The sequence below is a fragment of the Podarcis pityusensis genome, assembly GCF_964106645.2.
Source record: "Podarcis pityusensis genome assembly, chromosome: 10".
Taxonomy (NCBI): Eukaryota; Metazoa; Chordata; class Lepidosauria; order Squamata; family Lacertidae; genus Podarcis; species Podarcis pityusensis.
The window spans coordinates 6633161-6657628 of NC_138035.1; the positions used below are offsets into that span (position 1 = coordinate 6633161).

At 45.6% G+C, this 24468-nt stretch overlaps 1 protein-coding gene and 1 long non-coding RNA gene across 4 annotated transcripts; both read right to left on the reverse strand.

Moving 5' to 3' along the window:
* Positions 1 to 601: 601 nt before the first annotated feature.
* On the reverse strand, positions 602 to 21539 carry TMEM209 (transmembrane protein 209). 3 transcript variants are annotated; one of them, XM_081023002.1, is made up of 15 exons: positions 21476 to 21539; positions 18163 to 18302; positions 17564 to 17622; positions 13889 to 14020; positions 12378 to 12619; positions 10830 to 11034; positions 9893 to 10068; positions 8614 to 8685; positions 8315 to 8411; positions 7890 to 8015; positions 6759 to 6856; positions 5756 to 5870; positions 4802 to 4899; positions 3649 to 3722; positions 602 to 2603 (listed from the first exon to the last, which is right to left on the reverse strand). In XM_081023002.1, exons 2-15 carry the CDS (start codon positions 18297 to 18299, stop codon positions 2549 to 2551), a joined length of 1686 nt encoding a protein of 561 aa, XP_080879128.1. In that variant the 5' UTR covers positions 18300 to 18302; positions 21476 to 21539; the 3' UTR covers positions 602 to 2548. The 3 variants fall into 3 exon arrangements, with proteins under 3 accessions (XP_080879128.1, XP_080879127.1, XP_080879126.1); XM_081023001.1 differs by lacking the exon at positions 21476 to 21539 and adding an exon at positions 18399 to 18647; XM_081023000.1 differs by lacking the exon at positions 21476 to 21539 and adding an exon at positions 18385 to 18647.
* A 731-nt stretch (positions 21540 to 22270) lies between these two features.
* LOC308486515 lies at positions 22271 to 24442 on the reverse strand. The gene is made up of 3 exons (XR_013991116.1): positions 24352 to 24442; positions 22610 to 22652; positions 22271 to 22514 (listed from the first exon to the last, which is right to left on the reverse strand). It is a non-coding gene; the product is annotated as an uncharacterized lncRNA (long non-coding RNA).
* Between the last annotated feature and the right edge of the window lie 26 nt (positions 24443 to 24468).

The following is a 24468-nucleotide window of genomic DNA, read 5'->3' on the forward strand; positions in this document are numbered from 1 at the left end:
GCAGAAGAGCTGAAGGCTGCTATTGAAGCATCCTGGTCTTCCATAACACCTCAGCAGTGCCACAGGATGATAGCATCCACGCCACGCGACATTGAGGCAGTAATTGATGCAAAAGGGGCCCAAACGAAGCACTGAGTACATATGTATGCTTCTGCTTCTCAGAGGTTTTGCTGATTTCATTTAATATTCTAATTTTCTGAGATTGTTAATTTGGGGTTTTCATCAGCTGTACACCATGATCATCACAATTATAACATATAAAGGCTTGACATATCTCGCTTTGCATGTCATGAGTCTATCTCATATATTAGTTTCACCTTTTAAGTTGAATTACTGAAATAAATGAACTTTTCCATGATATTCTAATTTTCTGAGTTTCACCTGTAAATAGAATGGCTGCCTAAGAAGCTAAAGGTATAAGGCAGGAATGGGCTTCCTGGGATGCAGCTGCCATCTGCTCTGGCCAGCACTGCCAATGGTCAGCGTGATGATGGGAACTGTAGTACAACATTATCCGAAGGACCACAGGTTTTGTGGTGTGAGAGGACAGGCAAAAAAGAGGGAAGAGAAGGGACCCAGAAAAGAGTCACACAGAGACAAATCAAAACAGACGTTTTAATGGCAGCACCAAGACAGGTGTCAACAAAGGTTTCAGCTCCCTGAGGAAAGCATGACTCGGATCAGAAAAACGTAACACACAAGCTGCTGTCACAGCAATAGGTCTTAAGACCAGTGGCTACGGAAGCAGCAGCAGCCACCCCCTGCCATCTCACCAGCCTGTTCACTCCTGCAAAATCCAGTACAAACACACTTTGTCAAGGCAACAAAAGAAGCTTTGCTTACAAAATATGCTGCTCTGGGTCACAACAAGATCTATTGATATGTTTGGGTTTCACAGAACTGAATTAAGAGATGCAGGGCTACAGACCTCTAGCGGTAAATTAATTAAATTAGACCTACAAATTGTTCTGTGTGCTGTGATTGCAAGGCAAATGAATTATATTTTATGCTGAGAGTTTGTTTTGGAACACCCTATTCTTTAAAAGAGGGTGCAGTTTTCTGAAATAGCTTTGTTTGTCAAATGCCTGGGCACCAAGATGTACATGCTAAGGTTGGGGAGCTTTTCGCAGGGGAAGCCTAATTTTAAAAAGGTGCGGCGATTGTTCCAGCCGCTACTTCCTTTCCAAAACAATCAGGCACACAGAGCAGCAAAATTGTTCCCTTGCAAGGAAAGAGAAGTACAACTGCAGCCAAGATGTTTGCAGACTGGAAAGGCCCCAGTGACGTGACTGGAAGCAGAATTCGCTCATTAAAAATATATATATATACCAGATTATCCAAAGACCTGCAACGTCCAATCCATGCCAATCCTTCTCCCACCCACCACACAGTCTTAACTTAGGAGGAAAAATAAACTACAGTGGTACCTCTAGTTGTGGATGGGATCCGTTCCGGAGCTCCGGTTGGATCCTGAGGTTTTCGCAACCGGAGGTGCCTGTTCTGCGCATGCGCGCGGTAGAGCACTTCTGCGCATGCGGCGAAACCCGGAAAAATACTTCTGGGTTTGCTGCATGCGTATCCCGAAGGATACATAACCAGAGGTGCTCGTAAGTAGAGGTACCACTGTACTGGTTTATTTGGCAACAGGACTCATGGGGCAGTTTTGCTGGAATGGCAGGGTGATGTTCCATTCTTGTAGCTCTCTGCTTATCGGACTGCATTGGGGAAGAAAGGCAGCAGCACGTCCATGCCATGAACTATTGGAAACCCCTACGCTTTAGATGCAGTTCACTTCGCAGAATCCCATAGAAACATGAAATCTGAACCCCAACCAACCCAAAATACTACATCTCCCAAGGGCCCTGAGAAAAGGCCGTGTCAAAATGAAGTTTGCCTGCTGTTTTGCCTGCCGTTGGTAGAGGAGCTGGAGTACTGTCACTTCAAAAAAGAAAAAAGGCAACGTAGATCATACAAAGTCACTCGTGCATTAGAGATGAAAGGCACATAGCTTTGTAACCAAGACTCAAAAGAAACCTGATTTGATGTATTTCTGTGGTTTGGGGCCTTGTACTTAAGATATACTGATGTGACCTTTTTTTCTGACATGGCAAAATGAAGCAGCCTCCAAGAATACACAGCCTCACTTGAATAGTTTGGATCCAATTCAGCAATGCATTATCGACTTGGTGTCATGCTTATATGAATCTCCAGAGGCAGATGGTTTGTGTGGCAAACAGGCCTCCTGTTGTTGTCTAAAAGCAGCAGTCGCATTCAACAAAATGATATCCAAAAAGGTAATTCAGTCCATCTAGAAATGATGTAACTTTCCCACTGTGATCCTCAAGTCAAGTCATTCACAGAAACCATTTGGTTTTGATGCTGAAAGTTTCTCATTATTATTCCAAATACAGTTTTTAAAAAACAAATGTCTTGTTTTATATATCCAAACCATGCTTTCAAGGTAGTAAGTTCAGCAAGCTGCTGAGTTCTCTTCCCAAACACAAGTCGGGGTGTTTATCCCCACGTGTCCTGCGACAGGGACTGGAAGCTAGTCTCCAAAAATCCACAAAACGTTCACACCAGATAAGCCAAGATTGACCCGCCTGCAAAAAATAGTTGATGCATTTCATATCAAGACATGCAAGTTATACCATTCATCATAAAATAAGAAATTTAAAATGTTAAAGTCTCATTTGAAGCTGGTGCACCAGGAGCGGGGTTAAGCTAAACCCCTCCATTCGATAACCACTCTATAGAAATATTGCTACTGATACACAGAAGCCAATTCTAATGTCCGTGCTTATTTGATTAACTGGGCTTCATTCTCATACTCCCACTTACCGTATGTGGCCACAGCCTAAGTCCCTCATTAGGGAGTTTCGTTCGTCAAGCCTCCACCCCAATATGTGCACATGCCAGCAATAATAATAATAAATGGGGGCAAATCCAGCTCATTTTCAGTCCTTCTTGCTAAATATTTCCACCTGCCATCCCTCCACACTCTATTGGCTAGAATTTGTTCTCTTCCCATTAATTTGATTTTGAATTGATTTTAGAATGAATTGATTTTAGAATGTATTTCAATTAATTGACTGTGATTTTATATAAACTGTGCTATTTTTACTGTTGTTAGCCATTCTGAGCCCAGCTTTAGCTGGGGAAGGCGGGATATAAATAAAATTTTATCATTATTATTATTATTCCACCACCACTCTCCCCCTCCATCCTCAATGTGATGTGATAAGCTCTCTTCTGGGCAGGGAGCAGTTCACCTCTCCTTGTTTAGGGACATAGGAAGATGCCTTATGCTATTGCTGCCAGACTATTGGGTCCATATACAGTGGTACCTCGGGTTACATATGCTTCAGGTTACAGGCTCTGCTAACCCAGAAATAGTGCTTCAGGTTAAGAACTTTGCTTCAGTATGAGAACAGAAATTGCGCGGCAGCAGCGGGAGGCCCCATTAGCTAAAGTGGTGCTTCAGGTTAAGAACAGTTTCAGGTTAAGAACGGACCTCCGGAACGAATTAAGTACGTAACCAGAAGTACCACTGTATCTTGGTACTGTCCACACTGACCGAGAGAAGCTATTCAGTGGACATTCCCAGCCCAGTGTTGGGTTCAGCAATATGCAGAATGCCATACCTACCCAAGCATCCCAGATTCTTTAGTCTTTATGATGTACAGGAACATTAGCAAGGTGTGGAACAAGTTGTTTCTGCCCTAAATTGAAAGACAAAAGGGGTCCGAGTGAACAGGAGGGGGGTCACGTGACAAAGACTTAGACTAAGCATGAGGGGCTGTTGCCCTCTATATTGTCGGATTGCAATACTGGAATCGCTTGCACCTCTGTAAGACCACTATGCACACACCTGGTTGGGTCAACTGAGAATCTAGTGCACAATACAGCATCTCCCAGACCCGAAAGCGGCTATACTTTTGGATAGCTCAGACGTGAACTGTTTTCACCCCCTGAAGCTTCCTAAGTATCCTATACGTTAAATGTGAGCTCATTCCCAGGACTGTGGGCCCTTATGAAGTTAAGGCTGCACCATCCACATCCAAGACGGAGGGTTCAGCAGGTTCCCTCAGGGAAGCCCAAAAGCTGAAAACAGACCGATGAGGCTGAAAACACACCAATGGGGACTAAGCAGACTCAGCGACTGCATGCTGGTTGACAATTAGGGGAAAGAAACAGCAAATTCAGGAGGGGGGCGGGAAATGTCATGTAGTAGCTTAGAAAAGGGAATCCTGAACAGCAGTACTCCATACCACAACATTTTGTTGCAGGGATTGTCACTTATAAGGAAGGGTAACTGGCAAGCCTCGTTAATGGAGACGACCAGTACAGTGGTACCTCGGATTACATACGCTTCAGGTTACAGACTCCACTAACTCAGAAATAGTGCTTCAGATTAAGAACTTTGCTTCAGGATAAGAACACAAATCGGGCTCCGGCGGCACGGCAGCAGCAGGAGGCCCCATTAGCTAAAGTGGTGCTTCAGGTTAAGAACAATTTCAGGTTAAGAACGGACCTCCGGAACGAATTAAGTACTTAACCTGAGTTACCACTGTACTTTGCTCCCTTCTCCCAGCCACAGATGCATGACCATGCTGCGAGGAAGACAGGTGACGGCTCAACAGGTGTGTGGAGACTGATGCCACGGAAATATCCTCTACAGCAGGCGGCTCATATCCCCACCCACTGGACGCCTCCCTAGCAGTTTTGGAACACCACCCAATTTCTTCTGCGCTGCTCCGCTGTCCTGGAGGCGTCAATGGGAAAGTTGCTGCATTCCTACCTTTGGTAGACTGTAGACTTGTCGCTGGTAAATAAGTTCATAGTGGGGAGGGTTGACGCTGCTCTGGTAGATGCAAAACAAGTTCTCGTTGGAGACGTCTGTGAACAACAAGTTCATATTTTGCCTTGATTAACGGAGTTATTTGGCTGATGACAAGTGGTAAAAGGTAAAGGGACCCCTGACCATTAGGTCCAGTCATGACCGATTCTGGGGTTGTGGCGCTCATCTCGCTTTATTGGCCAAGAGAGCCGACGTACAGCTTCCGGGTCATGTGGCCAGCATGACTAAGCCGCTTCTGGCGAACCAGAGCAGCGCACGGAAACGCCGTTTACCTTCCCGCCTGAGCAGTACCTATTTATCTACTTGCACTTTGACGTGCTTTCGAACTGCTAGGTTGGCAGGAGCAGGGACCGAGCAGCGGGAGTTCACCCCGTCGCGGGGATTTGAACCGCCGACCTTCTGATCAGCAAGTCCTAGGCTCTGTGGTCAAGCCACCCACGTCCCTTGATGACAAGTGGTAGAGGGAGGGAAATAATATCCAGCCATTTCCCCTTCGCCGCCCCCCCCCCCGAAACAACTCTGCAAAACCTCAGGAGCAGATGGGGGTAGGCTTTGGGGGCGGGGGAGAATGGCTGAAAATGACTTCTCTCCCCGGTCCACTGATGGAGGCCTTACTGTCAGCTGAGCATCACCACTGGATACAATCCTGTGTGTTTGTTTATATAAAGTAAGATAATGCTACTCAACCCATAGCTTGTGGGAGACTGCTGGATGTATCTAAAGGCCATACTCAAAAAGTTTCATGAGGCTCCAATATACATGCAGAGCTCCATGTCCACAAAGGCATCCCTGCTTGTGTGGAGTTTCCTCTGTTCTCATGATCAACCATCACCAATGAGTGAGGGCAAAACACCGCCCCACCCAGTTCATAAAATGCTGTAACAGCCCCATTACCTGGCTTATCAGGCATTTGGATGAAATGTTGGGAGGTGAATGTTTTGCCATCGGGATATTTTGGATGAGGTGGTAGCCTGGAGTCAAGGTATGTGCAGAACACGTGCATGATAATCTGAAGAAAGAGAAAGAAATGCGTTTCCTCACCATCATTGGCAAGAAAATATCCCCAGAATAAGCCATGAATTCACTCTTCTTCTTAATACAAAACACAACCCTGTTCCCAGGCAACTGAATAAAGAATGACATGAATATGACCATTACTAGCAAATACTTATATAGAAGCAAAAGTATACTAAGCAATTACCATTTTTTTCGCTCTATAAGACGCACCAGACCACAAGACGCACCTAGTTTTTGGAGGAGGAAAACAAGAAAAAAAATATTCTGAATCTCAGAAGCCAGAACAGCAAGAGGGATCGCTGCGCAGTGAGAACAGCAATCCCTCTTGCTGTTCTGGCTTCTGGGATAGCTGCGACGCCTACATTCGCTCCATAAGACGCATACACATCTCCCCTTAATTTTGGGGAGGGAAAAAGTGAGTCTTATAGACCAAAAAATATGGTACGTGCATCTCTCTCTCTCTCTCTCTCTCAGCTTGCTGGGATGCACTGAAGGAGGCGGAGGGAAATGAAATCCACATTCAACCAAGCTGGGACAGAGCCAAACAAACTCCTTAATGTCTGCTAACGACTTACTGTGTTTGCGTCACTTCAAAACAATTTTATTCTAGTGCTTTGAGAAAGTGTAGAACTAGTTAAAAAATTTCAAGGTCAGTCCAATACAGGCAACCTAGCAATCAGCTTAGATCCAAACAGAAAAGTTCGTACAAATGTCATACATTTCATGTAACCTCGTTTAAGCACAAGAGGACTAAAATTAATGGCATATAACCCCTGCTTCCAAGTACTGCAATCTACGTTCCCATCTAATTCTTAGCACTGTTGCTGAGCCACAGAACATTAATGGAATATATTTAGGGCAGACAACACACAAGACTTACTGCAGAGTCTGTGGGCAAATCAGTATCCCATTTCCGTGCTTTGAAGTCTCCGCCCCGATTCCACCGGAAAGAGCTCATGCACCCTCCTTGAGAAAGCTCTGTGGGTTGGCAGAATTGTACAGGACGTTATTTGAGGGCAGAACTGGAGGAAGGTTTAACAAAAGAGAATCCATTCCTGGAGCTTCAGTACTATTCAATGACTGAAAGAGGCAGTTCTAAAAGAGGGCTGTTCCCTTCAACACCTGTTTGTCCAGCGTTCATCAACCTGGTGCCCTCCAGATGTTTTGAACGATGGTGCTGACGGGAGTTGTAGGGAGCCAAGTTGGCAAAAGCTGGTTTAGAATGATATACCTGAAGGAGCATCTCCACCCCCATCGTTCTGCCCGGACACTGAGGTCCAGTGCCGAGGGCCTTCTGGCGGTTCCCTTGCTGCGAGAAGCCAAGTTACAGGGAACCAGGCAGAGGGCCTTCTTGGTGGTGGCACCCACCCTGTGGAACGCCCTCCCACCAGATGTGAAATAGAAAAACAACTATCAGACTTTTAGAAGACATCTGAAGGCAGCCCTGTTTAGGGAAGCTTTTAATGTTTAATAGGTTTTTGTATTTTAATATTCTGTTGGAAGCCGCCCAGAGTGGCTGGGGAAACCCAACCAGATGGGCGGGGTATAAATTATTATTATTATTATTACTTCCATGTGACAGCCCTTGATTTATTTGAAGACATCTGAAGGCAGCCATGTTGAGGGAAGCTTTTAATGTTTAATAGACTATTGTATTTTAATATTCGGTTGGAAGCCGCCCAGAGTGGCTGGGGAAACCCAGCCAAATGGGTGGGGTATAAATAATAAATACATTTATTATTATTATTATTATTATTATTATTATTATTATTATTTCATTTGATTTCAGCCTGTGGAAACCTTCATCGGGATCACCATTAAGTGCTATACTGCCAATCTGTAATATTGTTGTTTGAAACTCAAGACCCTCCTTCTACTACCACACCTCTGCCTTAGCAGAGGCCAAAGTGCAGAGGCCTTGCTGATGCAATAGCAGCTTGCTGAAAACCAATGCTATTTATACCTAGCGTAAAAAAGCCCCAAAATGCACACCAGCACCTTGACTCTTTACCTTTGATCCTTTCAACCAAATATTCCTGGTTTGGTGTAAGGTCCAGGTATTGCACTATTGTGTTCAGTGTGGGAATGAGTGGAGCTTTAACCAGGGCTGCTTGCTTCAGACTGCTGATGCTGGCATCTGCAAAAACAAAAGGCCATGAGCCCGCCAGACAGGAAAAGCCCCAAAAGCTCTAAGATAAGTCATGATAAGGGCTGCTCACTTCCTTTTATTTAATCTACAAGGTTATGTTCTGCTACCCACAAACATGCAAATTTATCTGTACAGTGTCCCAGTAGATCACAACAACCTGACCCGACTCTGCCTCTAAATATAAACAAATGTGGCGTCCAAAGGGTTTTCCCAGATATTACCAAGTGGTAAAAATAGTGGGCTATTTCCCCTTCAACAGGCCACAAGTTTTATGTAAGTCAACGTACCTCCAATTTGCAACTCTGGGCACCCCATTCTCCGCATCTGAGTGCTCACGGACTCAATCTCCTGAACGAGGGGCACTAAAATTGTTTCATTGATCCACTAAATGGCAGAAAGAAAGAAAGAAAGAAAGAAAGAAAGAAAGAAAGAAAGGTAAGCTGAACTGCGTCTTGGGCTTTCAAGCCATTTCAGTTTGTCCCACACAGCAATCTGTCAGCCATCCCTCCTTAGCTTAATTTGACTATTTATCCCCCAAATCAAACAAGTCACCTGTTTGATTTCAAAGGCCAGTGGCAGAACTCACGTTTCTGAATTTAGCAGTCCAGGAGTCCATGTGATCCAGAAGTTGCCTACTCATTGACACTCTTGCCCAAACCTGAATGGGAAAACAAGATGGTCTCAGTATGTCAACTCAGTCCAGTCATTGTATGATTATTATTATTTACATCCTCCTATCTTCTTGAAACATAGTAAGCAAGTTATAAAGTCGCAAGTCTTTTAAACTTTTTATTTTATCTATACCCCGCCCATTTAAAAACAAAATAAACCATCAAACAATAATAACCAGATCAAATACAAAAAAGTCACAATCGCTTTAAAATAAACAACTTATATCAAACAAAGCAGTATCAATAACCCATTAGAGTCTAATAGTAAACAACTATTACTACTCCCAAATGCACGCTCCAATGCAATTTTACTCTGAATTCAGTCTTCCAGTCCCAATGGAGTTCACTATTAAGTACATGCACTTGTAGTGATTTGCCACTAACATGTACAGTGGTACCTCGGGTTACATACACTTCAGGTTACATACGCTTCAGGTTACAGACTCCGCTAACCCAGAAATAGTACTTTGCTTCAGGATGCGAACAGAAATTATGCAGCGGCGGTGCAGTGGCAGCAGCAGGAGTCTCCATTAGCTAAAGTGGTGCTTCAGGTTAAGAACAGTTTCAGGTTAAGAACGGACCTCCGGAACGAATTAAGTACTTAACCCGAGGTACCACTGTAATGACTCTAGAGCACTGGTCTTCAGCTGGTGGGTTGGGACCTGAACTAAGGTGAATAGCACTAAAGGTAAAGGGACCCCTGACCATTAGGTCCAGTCGTGGCCGACTCTGGGGTTGCGGCGCTCATCTCGCTTTACTGGCCAAGGGAGCCGGCGTACAGCTTCCGGGTCATGTGGCCAGCATGACTAAGCCGCTTCTGGTGAACCAGAATAGCGCACGGAAACGCCGTTTACCTTCCCGTCGGAGCGGTACCTATTTATCTACTTGCACTTTGATGTGCTTTCGAACTGCTAGGTTGGCAGGAGCAGGGACCGAGCAACGGGAGCTCACCCTTTGCGGTGATTCGAACTGCCGACCTTCTGATCAGCAAGTCCTAGGCTCTGTGGTTTAACCCACAGCGCCACCCGCATAGCACTAACACCATATAAATATATTGGGGGAAGTAGGGGGGTCCCCAAAAGCATGTTTGGGTTAAATGTGGGCCTGGATGTGAAAAGGTTGAAGACTGATGTTCTGGAGGTGCCATTCAGAAGGAAACAATTCCCTACTGCCCTGATGCCAATTTCCGTTTACCTCTTCAGCGACCTGCTTGGAGCTCAACTCAGCTTCATCTTTGTGGGCCGATGGGGCTTGGGACCTGCAGGCAGGTTGGTACTGGAATTTCCTGAGCATCTGGGCATAGTCTGCCATGGACCGGCTGTAGTTCCAAAAGGTTGGGCTGCTAGAAGGAGAACTGGAATCTGTGCTCCCTGTAAAAGGTAAAGGACCCCTAGACAGTTAATTCAGTCAAAGGCAACTATGGGGTTGCGGCGCTCATCTGGCTTTCAGGCTGAGGGAGCCAGCGTTTGTCCACAGACAGCTTTCCGGGTCATGTGGCCAGCATGACTAAACCTCTTCTGGTGCAATGGAACCCCGTGACAGAAACCAGACTACACAGAAATGCCGTTTTTACCTTCCTGCTGGAGCGGTACCTATTTATCTACTTGCACTGGTGTGCTTTTGAACTGCTAGGTTGGCAGAAGCTGGGACAGAGCAACAGAAGCTCACTCCGTCACAGGGATTCGAACCACCAACCTTCTGATCAGCAAGCTCAAGAGGCTCAGTGGTTTAGACCACAGCGCCACCGTGTGCTCCCTGTAATTATCCAACCACAAGCATGCAAAAGAAATTATGGGAAGAAGAAGAGTTTGGATTTGATATCCCACTTTATCACTACCCAAAGGAGTCTCAAAGCAGCTAACATTCTCCTTTCCCTTCCTCCCCCCAACAAACACTCTGTGAGGTGAGTGGGGCTGAGAGACATCAGAGAAGTGTGACTGGCCCAAGGTCACCCAGCAGCTGCATGTGGAGGAGCGGGGAAGCGAACTCAGTCCCCCAGATTACAAATCTACTGGCTACGGGAATCTACAAATCTACGGGAACTGGCTGGCAAGGCTTTCATAGCTATGGACATACACGAATACTCCATCAGGTGGGGCCAAAGACATTATTTACGTGGAGAATTGCTTACCCAGCTGAACTCTGTGCAGCTTCTCCTCCTCGCTTCGAAGGAAATTGTCCAGAGACCTGAGGTCCGTCATATAGTCTTCCTTGCCAGTAGGGGAGTTGTATACAGTTGGCGAAGAGCGATACCGTGACCTCATTCCACTGCTATCCATTGGGCCGATGCTGGTGGGGTATGGTGAAGTGCTTGGGGAAGGGCTAAAAGGGGGGACCTGGGCAAAACAAAATGGAATATACTAATAGATAGATAGATAGATAGATAGATAGATAGATAGATAGATAGATTATTATGGTCGGAGACCAGCTTATAAAACACACTTGGGGGTACAGTCCCAGAAAGAAAAACAAACAATTAAAACAATGTACAACAATAAATTTAAAATTTATAAATGCGACAAGCGTATAGACACTTAAAACTTTAAGATAAACTACCGCAGAGAGCTGACCCAGAGTTACCCATGGAACAATGTTTGGGGATTTTCTTAACGAACTAGTTTGAGTCGGGAGATGGTCTGCGCCTACAGATCTGTACACAGAATCTGCCGACCATCCGGGTCGTCTTCTGATCTTTGCCAAACAGGAAAAGGTCGATTTTTTGCTTTTCTGGGAGGTCAGCAAGCCTCACCAGTAGGGGATCAATGGTCTTACTATGTGCCTATACATAAAAGGGACATCTAAAGAACAAGTGCTCTGGGCTTCCTATCTCCCTGGAATATACTGGGAATCCCAACACGTGGATGAGTGATCTCTCCCCATTTATTTTCCATCAGAGAGCTGCAAAGTTGTTGTTGTTTTTTTAAAAAAGAAACATTAATAATAATAAATAATAATAATAATAATAATAATAATAATAATAATATCTTTATTGTCATTGCCCCTTTCGGGGACAACGAAATTATTTGACTGCTCCATAAAAACACTAATTAATCAATACAGTATAATACAGCAAGGGAGATTAGATGACTTTCAAAGTCCGGGCTTCCCATTCAGGGCCGAGATCGCTCTGGAGAAGAAGCTGTTCTTAAGACGGCTCGTTCTTGTCTTCATCGTCCTGTATCTCCGTCCCGACGGCAAGAGCTCGAAGAGACAGTGACTTTTGTTCATGCCTCTGGCACTTGGCCCAAAGGGGGTACAAAAGCAGGGGAAATCTGGAAAGGATTCCACCTCTGCGTTGCAACAGGATAAGCTCATGTCATCTGAGGCAGTTGAAATCAAAGCCAAGTTGGAGCAGGGCAGGGGCCCTGAGTGCTCACTGGAAGGACAGATCCTGAAGCTGAGGCTCCAAGACTTTGGCCACCTCATGAGAAGAGAAGACTCCCTGGAAAAGACCCAGATGTTGGGAAAGATGGAGGGCACAAGGAGAAGGGGACCACAGAGGACGAGATGGTTGGACAGTGTTCTCGAAGCTACCAGCATGAGTTTGACCAAACTGCGGGAGGCAGTGGAAGACAGGAGTGCCTGGCGTGCTCTGGTCCAGGGGGTCACGAAGAGTCGGACACGACTAAACAACAACAAAAGTATTATAGGAGAAGAGACTATTGAGAAAGCTCTGTACCTTGCTATAGCAGCTGCCTGGGGAGTAGCTCATAGCAGCACTGTAAGAACCAGAGCTGCTACCCGACAGAGCCTGGAGCTGAGGGCTGTAGCCGGACATGCAGCTGGAGGCAAATTTTGGGCTGGCACTAGGCGAGCGGGAAGGGCTGTAACTCAGCACACTCTGCCCCTGGATGGGAGGAGAAGGCGTCGAAGGAGGAGTTTTCTTTGGCGTCAGCTCACGGGGTGGAGTAGTCTGGACAGCTGAAATTGAAATTTTTAAATATATTTTTAAGCTTTAGAAAGTTTCTGCACCTTTACACAGCCCAACAGGAAAACAACAAGAATCCCCCGACAGCATATGAATCAAGCTGGCTAACCTGATTCAAAAATACACACTCACACTCCGCTCACACACAAATACAATTCTCACTACAGCCAACCAAAGACAACCAATCACACCCTAAGCCATACCCAACCTCTCTCACCACCAAGGAAATACAACAAGTGAACAGTAAGAGAACCCATACAAGTAACCCTGACACAACCCCTCACACACACTAAGTAAAATAATAGAAGGATAACCATACTACACCACTCGCCCCTTTCTTCTTCATCTTCCTAATTATTTAAACCAATTCATAAACCAAGAACTTATACACTCACCATTAATAATGAAATATACGGTATGTTGTAGATATTTTCCCACATTTATTATGCTATTTTTGTGATATACAAATAACATGAGAAAACTTGTTATGTTTATTGGTAAAACATTATTCTTATTTATAAAACCTAATAAAAAAAAGAAAAGAAAGAAAGCTTCTGCACATCCCACAGGATCGTATATATATGTCAAGGAACTCAGCCATTTTATTTGCTTTTTAAATTTTCTGCTCTTTGTGGTGTGCGTTGCAGAGAAAAGCTTGGCGGGCGACAACAGGCTCCTGGCGGCACACCAAGCACAGCTACATGTAAGATCAGGTAAAAAGGTAAAGGGACCCCTGACCATTAGGTCCAGTCATGGCCGACTCTGGGGTTGCGGCACTCATCTTGCTTTACTGGCCGAGGGAGCCGGTGTACAGCTTCCGGGTCGTGTGGCCAGCATGACTAAGCCGCTTCTGGAGAACCAGAGCAGCGCACGGAAACGCCGTTTACCTTCCCGCTGGAGCGGTACCTATTTATCTACTTGCACTTTGACGTGCTTTCGAACTGCTAGGTTGGCAGGAGCAGGGACCGAGCAACGGGAGCTCACCCCGTCGCGGGGATTCGAACTGCCGACCTTCTGATCGGCAAGTCCTAGGCTCTGTGGTTTAACCCACAGCGCCACCCGTGTCCCGTAAGATTAGGTACTCCCACCCTATTGCCTTCCCCTTGCTCTCCTCAACAAGATGATCTGTCAAATACATGACTTTCCCCATAGAAAATATCAACTACACACCACTTCCATTGTGTCAGTATTTGCATGGGTGCTCCAAATGTTTTGAATAAGTTACTTGAATTGCAGAGTTGTTTTTAAATCTGCATTCCTACCTGCATTCTGCAACCCCAGGAGTGTCTGCTGTCCAGGACTCATCACCAAGCTGGTTGGGGCCATAGTATATTTAAAATACCTCCAGAAGTCAAATAAGGCATTAAGGCTGAACAAAGACGCAAATGCAAGTTCTAGAACAAAACAAAAGATTACAATAAGAGTTTGTGAACGGCATGAGACAGGTAACAATTTACACAGCCAGCCACTCATCGGTTTTATCGTACGAAAGATGCTGGTTTCACCAAGTAATCGGGATTATCAAAATATCAGAACAATCAAGAAATTTAGTATGAAAAGTGTTGGTCCATAGCAGAAAAGGAGGGTGGGTAGAATTCAGACAATTCTTAATTGACTTACGGCAAGCCACAGGTACATGGAAATTCCAGTCTCACTGAATTTATGCAGTTGCCTGGCAACCAGAGCAGTCAAGGGCAATTAATCCTTTATAATTTGTCACATATATATGCACTTACAGGGATATGGGTGGCGCTGTGGGTAAAAGCCTCAGCGCCTAGGACTTGCCGATCGAAAGGTCGGTGGTTCGAATCCCCGCAGCGGGGTGCGCTCCCGTCACTCGGTCCCAGCGCCTGCCAACCTAGCAGTTCGAAAGCACCCCCGGGTGCAAGTAGATAAATAGGGACCGCTTACCAGCGGGAAGGTAAACAGCGTTCCGTGTGCTGCTCTGGTGCCGGTTCGCCAGAGCAGCTTCGTCACGCTGGCCACGTGACCCGGAAGTGTCTGCGGACAGCGCTGGCTCCCGGCCTCTAGAGTGAGATGAGCGCACAACCCTAGAGTCTGTCAAGACTGGCCCGTATGGGCAGGGGTACCTTTACCTTTACCTATATGCACTTAGCAACTCACAGAAATGGTCTAACCAGAGGTAGCACCAGTCACAGATGATGGCACTTGTAATGCTGAACTATTTTTAAGGGAACGAAAGGGAAGAAATTTGCACCACCGAGGTGGGGGGGGGAGGCTGGAGGGAGGAGAGGTGCAGCCCTGAAGCTAACTCCTGAAACACAGACCAGAGTTTGCAGGAAGCTAGTGTTGTGTCTGCACCTGACCATGTTTACCCAGTACAGTGGTGCCTCGCAAGACGAAATTAATTCATTCCGTGAGTTTTGTCGTCTTGCGATTTTTTTCGTCTTGCGAAGCACGGTGTCGGGAAAGTTTTGGAAAAGCTTCAAAAATCACCAAAGTAAAAACCTCAAAAAAGGCTACCACACCGCGTTCTATGAGTTGCTCCTCGAAGTCAAGTCGCAACTGTATTAACGGTGTTAAGAAAAAGGAAACAAACTTGCTAGACGTTTCCGTCTTGCGAAGCAAGCCCATAGCGAAAATCGTCTTGCGAAGCAGCTCAAAAAACAAAAAACCCTTTCATCTAGCGAGTTTTTTGTCTTGCGAGGCATTCGTCTTGCGAGGTACCACTGTATGGATGGAACCTAGACGGAGGAATAAGCAAGCATGGGGACAGCAAGGTGGCATTAAACCCTACAATATGGCTTTATACCCTTATGAGGAATGGTTGAGGGAGCTGGGCATGTTTAGCTTGGAGAAGAGAAGACTGAGAGGTAATAGAAGCCCATCTATCTGCAGGGATGTCAAATGAAGCAAGCTTTTCTCCTGCTCCAGAGAGGAGGACTCAAACCAGTGGACACAAACTACAAGAAAGGTTTCAGCTGAACATTAGGAAAAACTTTTCAATATCTACATGCAGCTGCTGGGAGAGATCATCAGGGGGTTTGGGCTGGGTGTCCATCAATATGCAGATGATACTCAGCTCTACCTCTCTTTTAAATCAGAACCAGTGAAGGTCCTGTGTGAGTGTCAGGAGGCGACTAGAGGATGAATGGCTGCTAACAGATTGAGGTTGTATCCTGACAAGACAGAAGTACTGTCTTCATCGCAAAGTATTGGAAGATACTCATCGCAAAGTACTGGAAGACACAAGAACTTCCCACGCTGGAGGAATGGCAGATGAAACTGATGGACTATATGGAACTGGCGGAAATGACTGGCAGAATCCGTGACCAGGGAGAAGAGTCGGTGGAGGAAGATTGGAAGAAATTCAAATATTATCTACAGAAACACTGCAAAATTAAAGAATGTTAGAGTGATGTTGGATTGAAAATAAGTGGTTTCCAGCTGTACAGGATTTAAAGTTATAGATAGACTAAGATTAAAGATTAGGATTAAAGAAGTTTAAGGAAATGGAAATTTGGTATTTAAGAGGTAAAATTTTAATGCTATATTACATTAAGATTAAAGATTGGGATTAAAAAAGTGGAAAAGAAATTGCTGGACAAACAATTTGGACTGGAATACAAATGAGGGAGGTATGAGGAGGTCCAGAAAATAAGTAAATTTAAAAACGGAAATGAAAAGGTGATATTGTTTTTAATTGTTCTGTTTCTTTTTTTGTTTTTTGCTCTCTGTGTTTTTTCTTCTTCTTCGGATTATGTATTGTGTATTTGTGTATTTCTTTTTTATGTTTTTCTGTTTAATCTTCTACTGAAATCTTAATAAAAATCATTAAAAAAAAAAAAGACAGAAGTACTGTTTTGGGGGGACAGGGGGTGGGCGGGTATGGGGGATTCCCTGGTCCTGAATGGGGTAACTGTGCCCCTGAAGGACCAGGTGCACAGCCTGGGAGTCATTTTGGACTCACAACTGTCCATGAAGGCGCAGGTCAATTCTGTGTCCAGGGCAGCTGTCTACCAGCTCCATCTGGTGCACAGGATGAGACCCTTCCTGCCCGCAGACTGACTTGACAGAGTGGTGCATGCTCTGGTTATCTCTCGCTTGGACTACTGCAATGTGCTGTACGTGGGGCTACCTTTGAAGGTGACCCGGAAACTACACCTAATTCAGAATGCGGCAGCTAGACTGGTGACTGGGAGCGGCCGCCGAGACCACATAACACTGGTCTTGAAAGACCTACATTGGCTCCCAGTACGTTTCCGAGCACAATTCAAAGTGTTGGTGCTGACCTTTAAAGCCCTAAAAGGCCTCGGTCCAGTATATCCTAAGAAGCGTCTCCACCCCCATCATTTTACCCAGACACTGAGGTCCAGCACCAAGGGCCTTCTGGCGGTTCCCTCCCTGCGAGAAGCCAAGTTACAGGGAACTAGGCAGAGGGCCTTCTAGATAGTGGTGCCCGCCCTGTGGAATGCCTTCCCACCAGATCTCAAAGAGAACAACAACTACTAGACTTTTAGAAGACATCTGAAGGCAGTCCTGTTTAGGGAAGCTTTTAATGTTTGATGCATTACAGTATTTTAATATTTTGCTGGAAGCCACCCAGAGTGTCTGGGGAAGCCCAGCCAGATGGGGGGGGGGTATAAATAAATTATTATTATTATTCTTAAAACTTTCAGACAGTAAAAGTTGTTCGACAGTGGAATGGACTCCCTCGAAAGGTGGGGGACTCTCCTTCCTTCTGAGGTTCTCAAAAGGAGGTTGAATGGCCGTCTGCCAGGGATTCTTCAGCTGTGATGACAACACTGTAGAGGGTTGGGCTAAATGACCCTTGAAACTCTAAAATTCTGTGAAAAAACGAAACCCAGAGGATCACCTCCTCACTTCCTTTTTATCTCCCTAAAGGCATAAATGCAGAGACATCCCCAGTCCATTCAAACAACTTCTACATTCTTCTGGAGTTTCAAAGTACTTACCAACATACCACAGTAACCAGCACGAAATGTTATAATAGGAACTGATTAGTTTTCCAGACCTGGGGTGGGGGGCAGGAGGGAAGAGGGAGACAAAGGTCATTCATAGCCCCACAGCATGGAAGCACCAACTACTTTTCAGTGATTCACAATAAATAGCTCACTCCCCACGATGAAGATACAACAATTTCCCCCAGGATGAACTTTATGGCCAGATTTCCAGCACCTCACAGTGGCCTCCCCGATTCTCTCCTCCAAATCTGAGCTATGAGAGATTTGTGTCTTCCACCCAACAGTCATCTGCCAAAGCAGAGCAGACACGTTTACTCATTAATAACCCCTTTAAAATTTAATAGCATTTTTGAGTGTCAGAAAGCACTTCCACGAACATTCTCTCTGTCATTTTTAAAACAGCCAGATACAGCCATCCCCTATATGGCTGACACCAAGAGAAAGTGTCTTGAAATCCTTGATGAATTCATGGGATGATGAACGATGAATTCATGGGAGAAGCGGTGAACATTTATCTCACTGATGACTATGGGCCACAAGAAACCATCAGCAAGGTTGCAGAATGAAGTTGGGGTGTTTGCCTCTCTTACATTTCAGTATAAATCATGCCAGCTATGGACAAGTTCAGAAGTCCCCATGCCAAGACAACTTTCTTTGCTTCAGTTTCTTTCCTCATCTCGATGGTTCTGTCAATGAGGGAAGCAGCTGGACCTTGTTCCCCCTTCATCGTCTGGAAAGAGCAGAGGGACAGTTAGTTATATGAGAACATTTACTTAACGTTCAAAGAAATTTCAGTGCTAATTCAAGTGCACCTTCTCCTGTTTACCCCGGGTGTTGCCCAAAGCTGTGCGACCAGATGTCCCCTTCTTCCCTCAAAATCTTCTCAAGATGGTCTCTCAGCCTTCTACAGCAGATGGGGGGGGCAATGGGGGATGCTGGGAGAGGAAGGGGAAAGTCCGACTATACAAGCAGAAATTGCTTTCATAGAATTGTAGAGTTGGAAAGGACCTCCAAGGCTCACTTAGTCCAACCCCTTGCAATGCAGGAATCACAGCTATTACACTTGCAGATGGGCACTGCGGGATATCAGTTGTGCTTCCTTTAAAAGGTAAAGGTAAAGGGATCCCTGACCGTTAAGTCCAGTCACGGACGACTCTGGGATTGCGGCGCTCATCTTGCTTTACAGGCCAAGGGAGCCAGCGTTTGTCCGCAGACAGCTTCCGGGTCATGTGGCCAGCATGACTAAGCCGCTTCTGGCGAACCAGAGCAGTGCATGGAAATGCTGTTTACCTTCCTGCCGGAGCAGTACCTATTTATCTACTTGCACTTTGACGTGCTTTCGAACTGCTAGGTTGGCAGGAGCAGGGACTGAGCAACGGGAGCTCACCCTGTTGTGGGGATTCGAACCGCCGACCTTCTGATCGGCAAGCCCTAGGCTCAGGGGTTTAGCTACAGTGCCACCAGCGTCCTTTACCTTTACCTTGAGCCAAATTTTATACTGCAAGCTCCTCTCCCTGCATTCTGCACACTGATGAAGCCATATAAATAAGTGGTAAAGAGAACACACTGAACTAACTACATCTGAAGCTCCTTTTCACAGTAAGTAAACATTATAGGTGCACTTCAGTTGTTTGTCGTCAGGGACTTAAAAGAGCCTTAGCCCACCAGTGACCTTCCTTTGGGCCGCATAGCTGCAAAGCAATTTTTCCCACCAACATTACAAGGGTCTCTGTTCTGCACCCAGTGTTAATTTTGTCCCTTTGTCTTATCCCAAATGTCTTAATGCCATTTACAGAAACACATTCATGGATTAAATTTTGTTTCTATTGAACACCACACCGCCCTGTGATCTTCAGGTGGCATGCAAATTTAATAAATAACAATAACAACATTAAGTTATTGGGCAGCTAATGAACACATAAAGTATTATTATTATTAGTTGCTTTACAGAAGGGAAAAAGCATTGAAACACCATGGAACAGTAAAAAATACAAGCAATTTAAAACCAGGGGAGTTTTAAAAGACAGAAAGATGCTTTCAACTGGAATCTTGGGGCACAGTTCCATGCAAATCATACACTCTTGTGATCATTATATAGTTATTTATACTCTGCTCCCCCCCCCCCGGAAATTTACAGATAAGAACAGCTAAAAACATGGGGGGTGTCAATAATTAAAATACAATTGAAGACATACACAAGTTCTATTAAAACATAGCTGAGTTGGTTAGAGTGTGATGCTGATAGCATCAAGGTTGCAGGTTCAGTCCTCGTATGGGACAGTTGCCTATTCCTGAATTGCAGGGGATTGGACTAGATCAGGGGTCAGCAAACTTTTTCAGCAGGGGGCCGGTCCTCTGTCCCTCAGACCTTGTGGGGGGCCGGACTATATTTTGAAAAAAATTAATGAACAAATTCCTATGCCCCATAAATAACCTAGAGGTGCATTTTCAATAAAAGCACACATTCTGCTCATGTCAAAACACCAGGCAGGCCCCACAAAGAACCCAGAGATGCATTTGAAGTAAAAGCACACATTCTACTCAATAACACGCTGATTCCTGGACCGTCCGCGGCTGGATTGAGAAGGCGATTGGGCTGGATTCAGCCCCCGGGTCTTAGTTTGCCTACCCTAGATGATCTCCAGGGTCCCTTCCAACTCTACAATTCCACGATTCAAATAATTACAATAAAAACAGCATGCCGCCAGTCCCCTCATTAAAACAGTCGGTTCCCAAAAGAACGTTGGAACACGTTAAATTATTTTTGTATGCCACAACTGCTACGCGTATTTTGTTAGCTAAAAAGGGGAAAACCCAAGTATTACCAACGATAGAAGAATGGCAGATGAAGATGATGGATTTTTCGGAGCTAGCCAACCTAACCGGAAGAGTCCGTGACCAGAAGGAGGTGGAGTATCAGGAAGAGTGGATTAAATTTAATGATTACTTAGTTAAATATGTTAAGTTAAATTAACTGAAAACAGCTTGAGAATACTTAATTGGCTTAGGGTTTTATTTATGTTAAGTGTCGAATTAATATGTTTAATTTCATAATGTGAAGATCTAAGGATGTTAATGTTTAAGTTAAATTTTCTAAGAACTGTGATTTGGAAAACCATTAAAAGGACATGCAATGAAATTCAACCAAGGGGAAGCGAGGAAGTCACTTAACAATGTTAACAAGTGTAATTTTTAATAAGGCTATGATTTATGTTTGTTTCTCTTATGTATTTGTTTATAATGTTGTGAAAACCAATAAAAAAGATTGGGGGGAGGGAAGAACGTTGGAACAGGAAGATCTCCTCCACCTGCAACGCGGAGGGACGACAAGGAGGGAGCCAGGCTGGCTTCTCTTGGCAGGGAGTTCCACAGCCGCCTGGGAGAAGCCACCACCGAGAAGGCCCTCTCCCGCGTCCCCACTGAATGTGCCTGGGAGGGTGGCAGGATTGAGACCAGGGCCTCCCCTGGTTGGATTCCCATGAGGGGAACACAGTCCCTCAGGCAACCTAAGCCTTATTAGCCCAAGCTGCCTCCTAATGCCAGAGGGCCAGCCGGGCCCACACTTCCTGGTCCAGCTACAAGGAGGTGCCAGGGACTGATCCTGACACGGGCTGCGACCCGGGCAGTGAGAAACGGGGCGCCCCACGCGCTCCCCCCTGGGGCAGGGGCAGCCTGAGGCACTCCAGGCGCTGCTGGACTACAACTCCCATCATGCCTAGCTACTGGCCGTGCTGGCTGAGGCTCATGGGAGTTGGAGTCCAGCAGCCTCTAGGGCCCCAGGGTTAACCGCCCCCGCCTCTGGGGCCCAACGGTAAACGGGGCCCCAGGGAGCGCATGCGCACCACTCACTCACCCCCCAATTCAAAGGCAAGCAGACCAACCACCTCGTCTCCCTTCACTCACCCCGGCAGCTCCTCACGCGGCTTCGTTTTTAAAGCGCGCATGCGCAGCGGGGCAGGCTCGGTTTTTTTTAAAAAAGCCAAACCTCTGACGACAGCAGAATTGGCTCGCACCAATTGGAGGAGGGAGAAGACGGCGGAGGCGGGAGCTGTCGCCGGGGCGACGGAAGGGTGAAGGCGACGGTCGGCGGTTGCTCTCGCGCTCGGCTCCGATTGGGTCGCATCTGTTTCCCTCCCCGCTCCCATTTCGTCACGACTTGGCCCCTCCCCTCCTCTATTAAGCCGGCCGGTCGCTTTCAAGTTTTGGCGGGAGAAACCGCTGAGGCGGAGCAAAGTTCTCTCTAGACGCCTCTCATTATATTATTATTACTTTTAAAAAAATTTTTTATTAATTTAAATTACACACATATACGAAGAATTTACAAAGAATTTAAAAATCTCATACTACAAAAAGAAAAATAAAGAAAAAAAAATTAAGAAATATAGAAGAAAATACAGAAAAAAGAAAGAAGAAAAAGCAGATTTACGTGCATAAAAAAAACTTAATCTTCCTAATTAATACTTAAATAAACACTTAAATAAAAAAGACTTCTGACAAAACGAGTCTTCCAATCATTCTCATTGTACTGTTTATACTGCTGGTTTTTTCACAGTTTTGTATTCTTTAATTTTGTTCCCGTCTAGTCCGCCGACTGGACCACAAAGATCCTCTAGCCCAACCCCCTGAAAATGCAGGAATCTTTTGTGGTGGCTCCCATCATTTTTTTTTTTTAAAGTATTTTTATTAACCATATCTATCATATGTTCAACTAATCAATTTGTGAATGTTTATTCAAAACCTGCCAAAGAGCCCAGTTCATTTTGTTGTCTTTTGAGATCGTTTCCAAAAAGTTCCCATTCTTCCCTGAAGTCACAGTTGTGCTTTTCACGCAGTTTGTATATCAATTTGGCCAGTTCTGCATAACTCATCAATTTTTCTTGCCGCTGTTCTTTCGTTGGAGTTTCCTCATTCTTCCATCCTTGTGCTAACAAGACTCTTGCCGCTGTTGTAGCAAACATAAATAAGCTCTTTATTTTTCTTGGCAGGTCTTGTCCTACAATCCCTAGCAAAAATGCTTCTGGTTTTTTTTTTACATACCGTATCTTTCGCTCTATAAGATGCACCAGACCACAAGACGCACCTAGTTTTTGGAGGAGGAAAACAAGAAAAAAAATATTCTGAATCTCAGAAGCCAGAACAGCAAGAGGGATCGTTGCGCAGTGAAAGCAACAATCCCTCTTGCTGTTCTGGCTTCTGGTATAGCTGTGCAGCCTGCATTTGCTCCATAAGACGCACACACATTTCCCCCTACTTTTTAGGAGAGAAAAAGTGAGTCTTCTAGAGCAAAAAAAACGGTATGTCAATTTAAACATTTTTTTCAATTCATTATACAGTGGTGCCCCGCAAGACGAATGCCTCGCAAGATGGAAAACCCGCTAGACGAAAGGGTTTTCCGTTTTGGAGGTGCTTCGCAAAACGAATTTCCTATGTGCTTGCTTCGCAAGACGAAAATGTCTTGCGAGTTCCTGCGGGGTTTTTTTCCTTCCCCCCCCCCTTTTTCCCAAGCCGCTAAACCGCTTATCAGCTGATCGGCTAAGCCGCTTAACAGCTGATCGCTAAGCCGCTTATCAGCTGATCGTTAAGCCGCTTATCAGCTGATCTTTAAGCCGCTTATCAGCTGATCCGCTAAGCCCGCTAAGCCGCTAATACTGTAGCGCTAATCCGCTAAACCGCTAATGGGCTTGCTTCGCAAGACGAAAAAACCCGCAAAACGAAGAGACTCGCGGAACGGATTCTTTTCGTCTTGCAAGGCACCACTGTATATCATTTTCGAATTTTTAAAAACTTCTCTACATTCCCACCACATATGGTAAAAAGGTTCCCATCATTCTTAACAGCGTGTCATGCTGGGACTTGGGGGCCTAACAACATCTGAAGAGCTCCGCGAGCCTGTGAGTGCCTGGAGGCGGTTGGAGGATGGATGGCGGCTAACAGATTGAGGTTGAATCCTGACAAGACAAAAGTACTGTTTTGGGGGGACAGGGGGCGGGCAGGTGTGGGGGACTCCCTGGTCCTGAATGGGGTAACTGTGTCCCTGAAGGACCAGGTGCAAAGCCTGGGAGTCATTCTGGACTCACAGCTGTCCATGGAGGCTCAGGTCAATTCTGTGTCCAGGGCAGCTGTTTATCAGCTCCATCTGGTACGCAGGATGAGACCCTCCCTGCCCGTGGACTGCCTCGCCAGAGTGGTGCATGCTCTGGTTATCTTCCGCTTGGACTACTGCAATGCGCTCTACGTGGGGCTACCTTTGAAGGTGACCCAGAAACTACAACTAATCCAGAATGCGGCAGCTAGACTGGTGACTGGGAGCGGCCGCCAAGACCACATAACACCGGTCCTGAAAGACCTACACTGGCTCCCAGTACGTTTCCGAGCACAATTCAAAGTGTTGGTGCTGACCTTTAAAGCCCTCAACGGCCTCGGCTCAGTATCCCTGAAGGAGCGTCTCCACCCTCATTGTTCTGCCTGGACACTGAGGTCCAGCGCCAAGGGTCTTCTGGCAGTTCCCTCCCTGTGAGAAGTGAGGTTACAGGGAACCAGGCAGAGGGCCTTCTTGGTGGTGGCACTCTCCCTTCAGATGTGAAGGAAATAAGCAGCTATATTGTCTTTCAAAGAGATCTGAAGGCAGCCCTGCTTAGGGAAGTTTTTAATATTTAATGCTGTATTGTTTTTAACACTCAATTGGGAGCTGCCCAGAGTGGCTGGGGAAACTCAGCCAGATGGGCGGGGTATAAATAATAAATTATTATTATTATTATTAAAAAATAAATGCGACAGACAAGCAAGCAAGCGTTCTCGATGACGTGCCAACAGCAATGGTCCAAATGAGAGTTTCTCTGGGCAGCGGCACCCTTCTCCCATTTCCTATCGCCACGGTTCTGAGAATGATGCGAGAA

Bases quoted from the DNA above. Each gene is read 5' to 3' on its own strand.
- TMEM209 (XM_081023002.1), bottom strand. From the start codon at position 18,299: ATGAAGGGGGAACAAGGTCCAGCTGCTTCCCTCATTGACAGAACCATC. The intron at 3,723-4,801 runs GTAGGAATGCAG...CTTTCAATTTAG, and splicing joins AAGTCTACAGTCTACCAAAG to GGCAGAAACAACTTGTTCCA. The intron at 2,604-3,648 runs GTAGGTATGGCA...TATTTTTTGCAG, and splicing joins AAAGAATCTGGGATGCTTGG to GCGGGTCAATCTTGGCTTAT.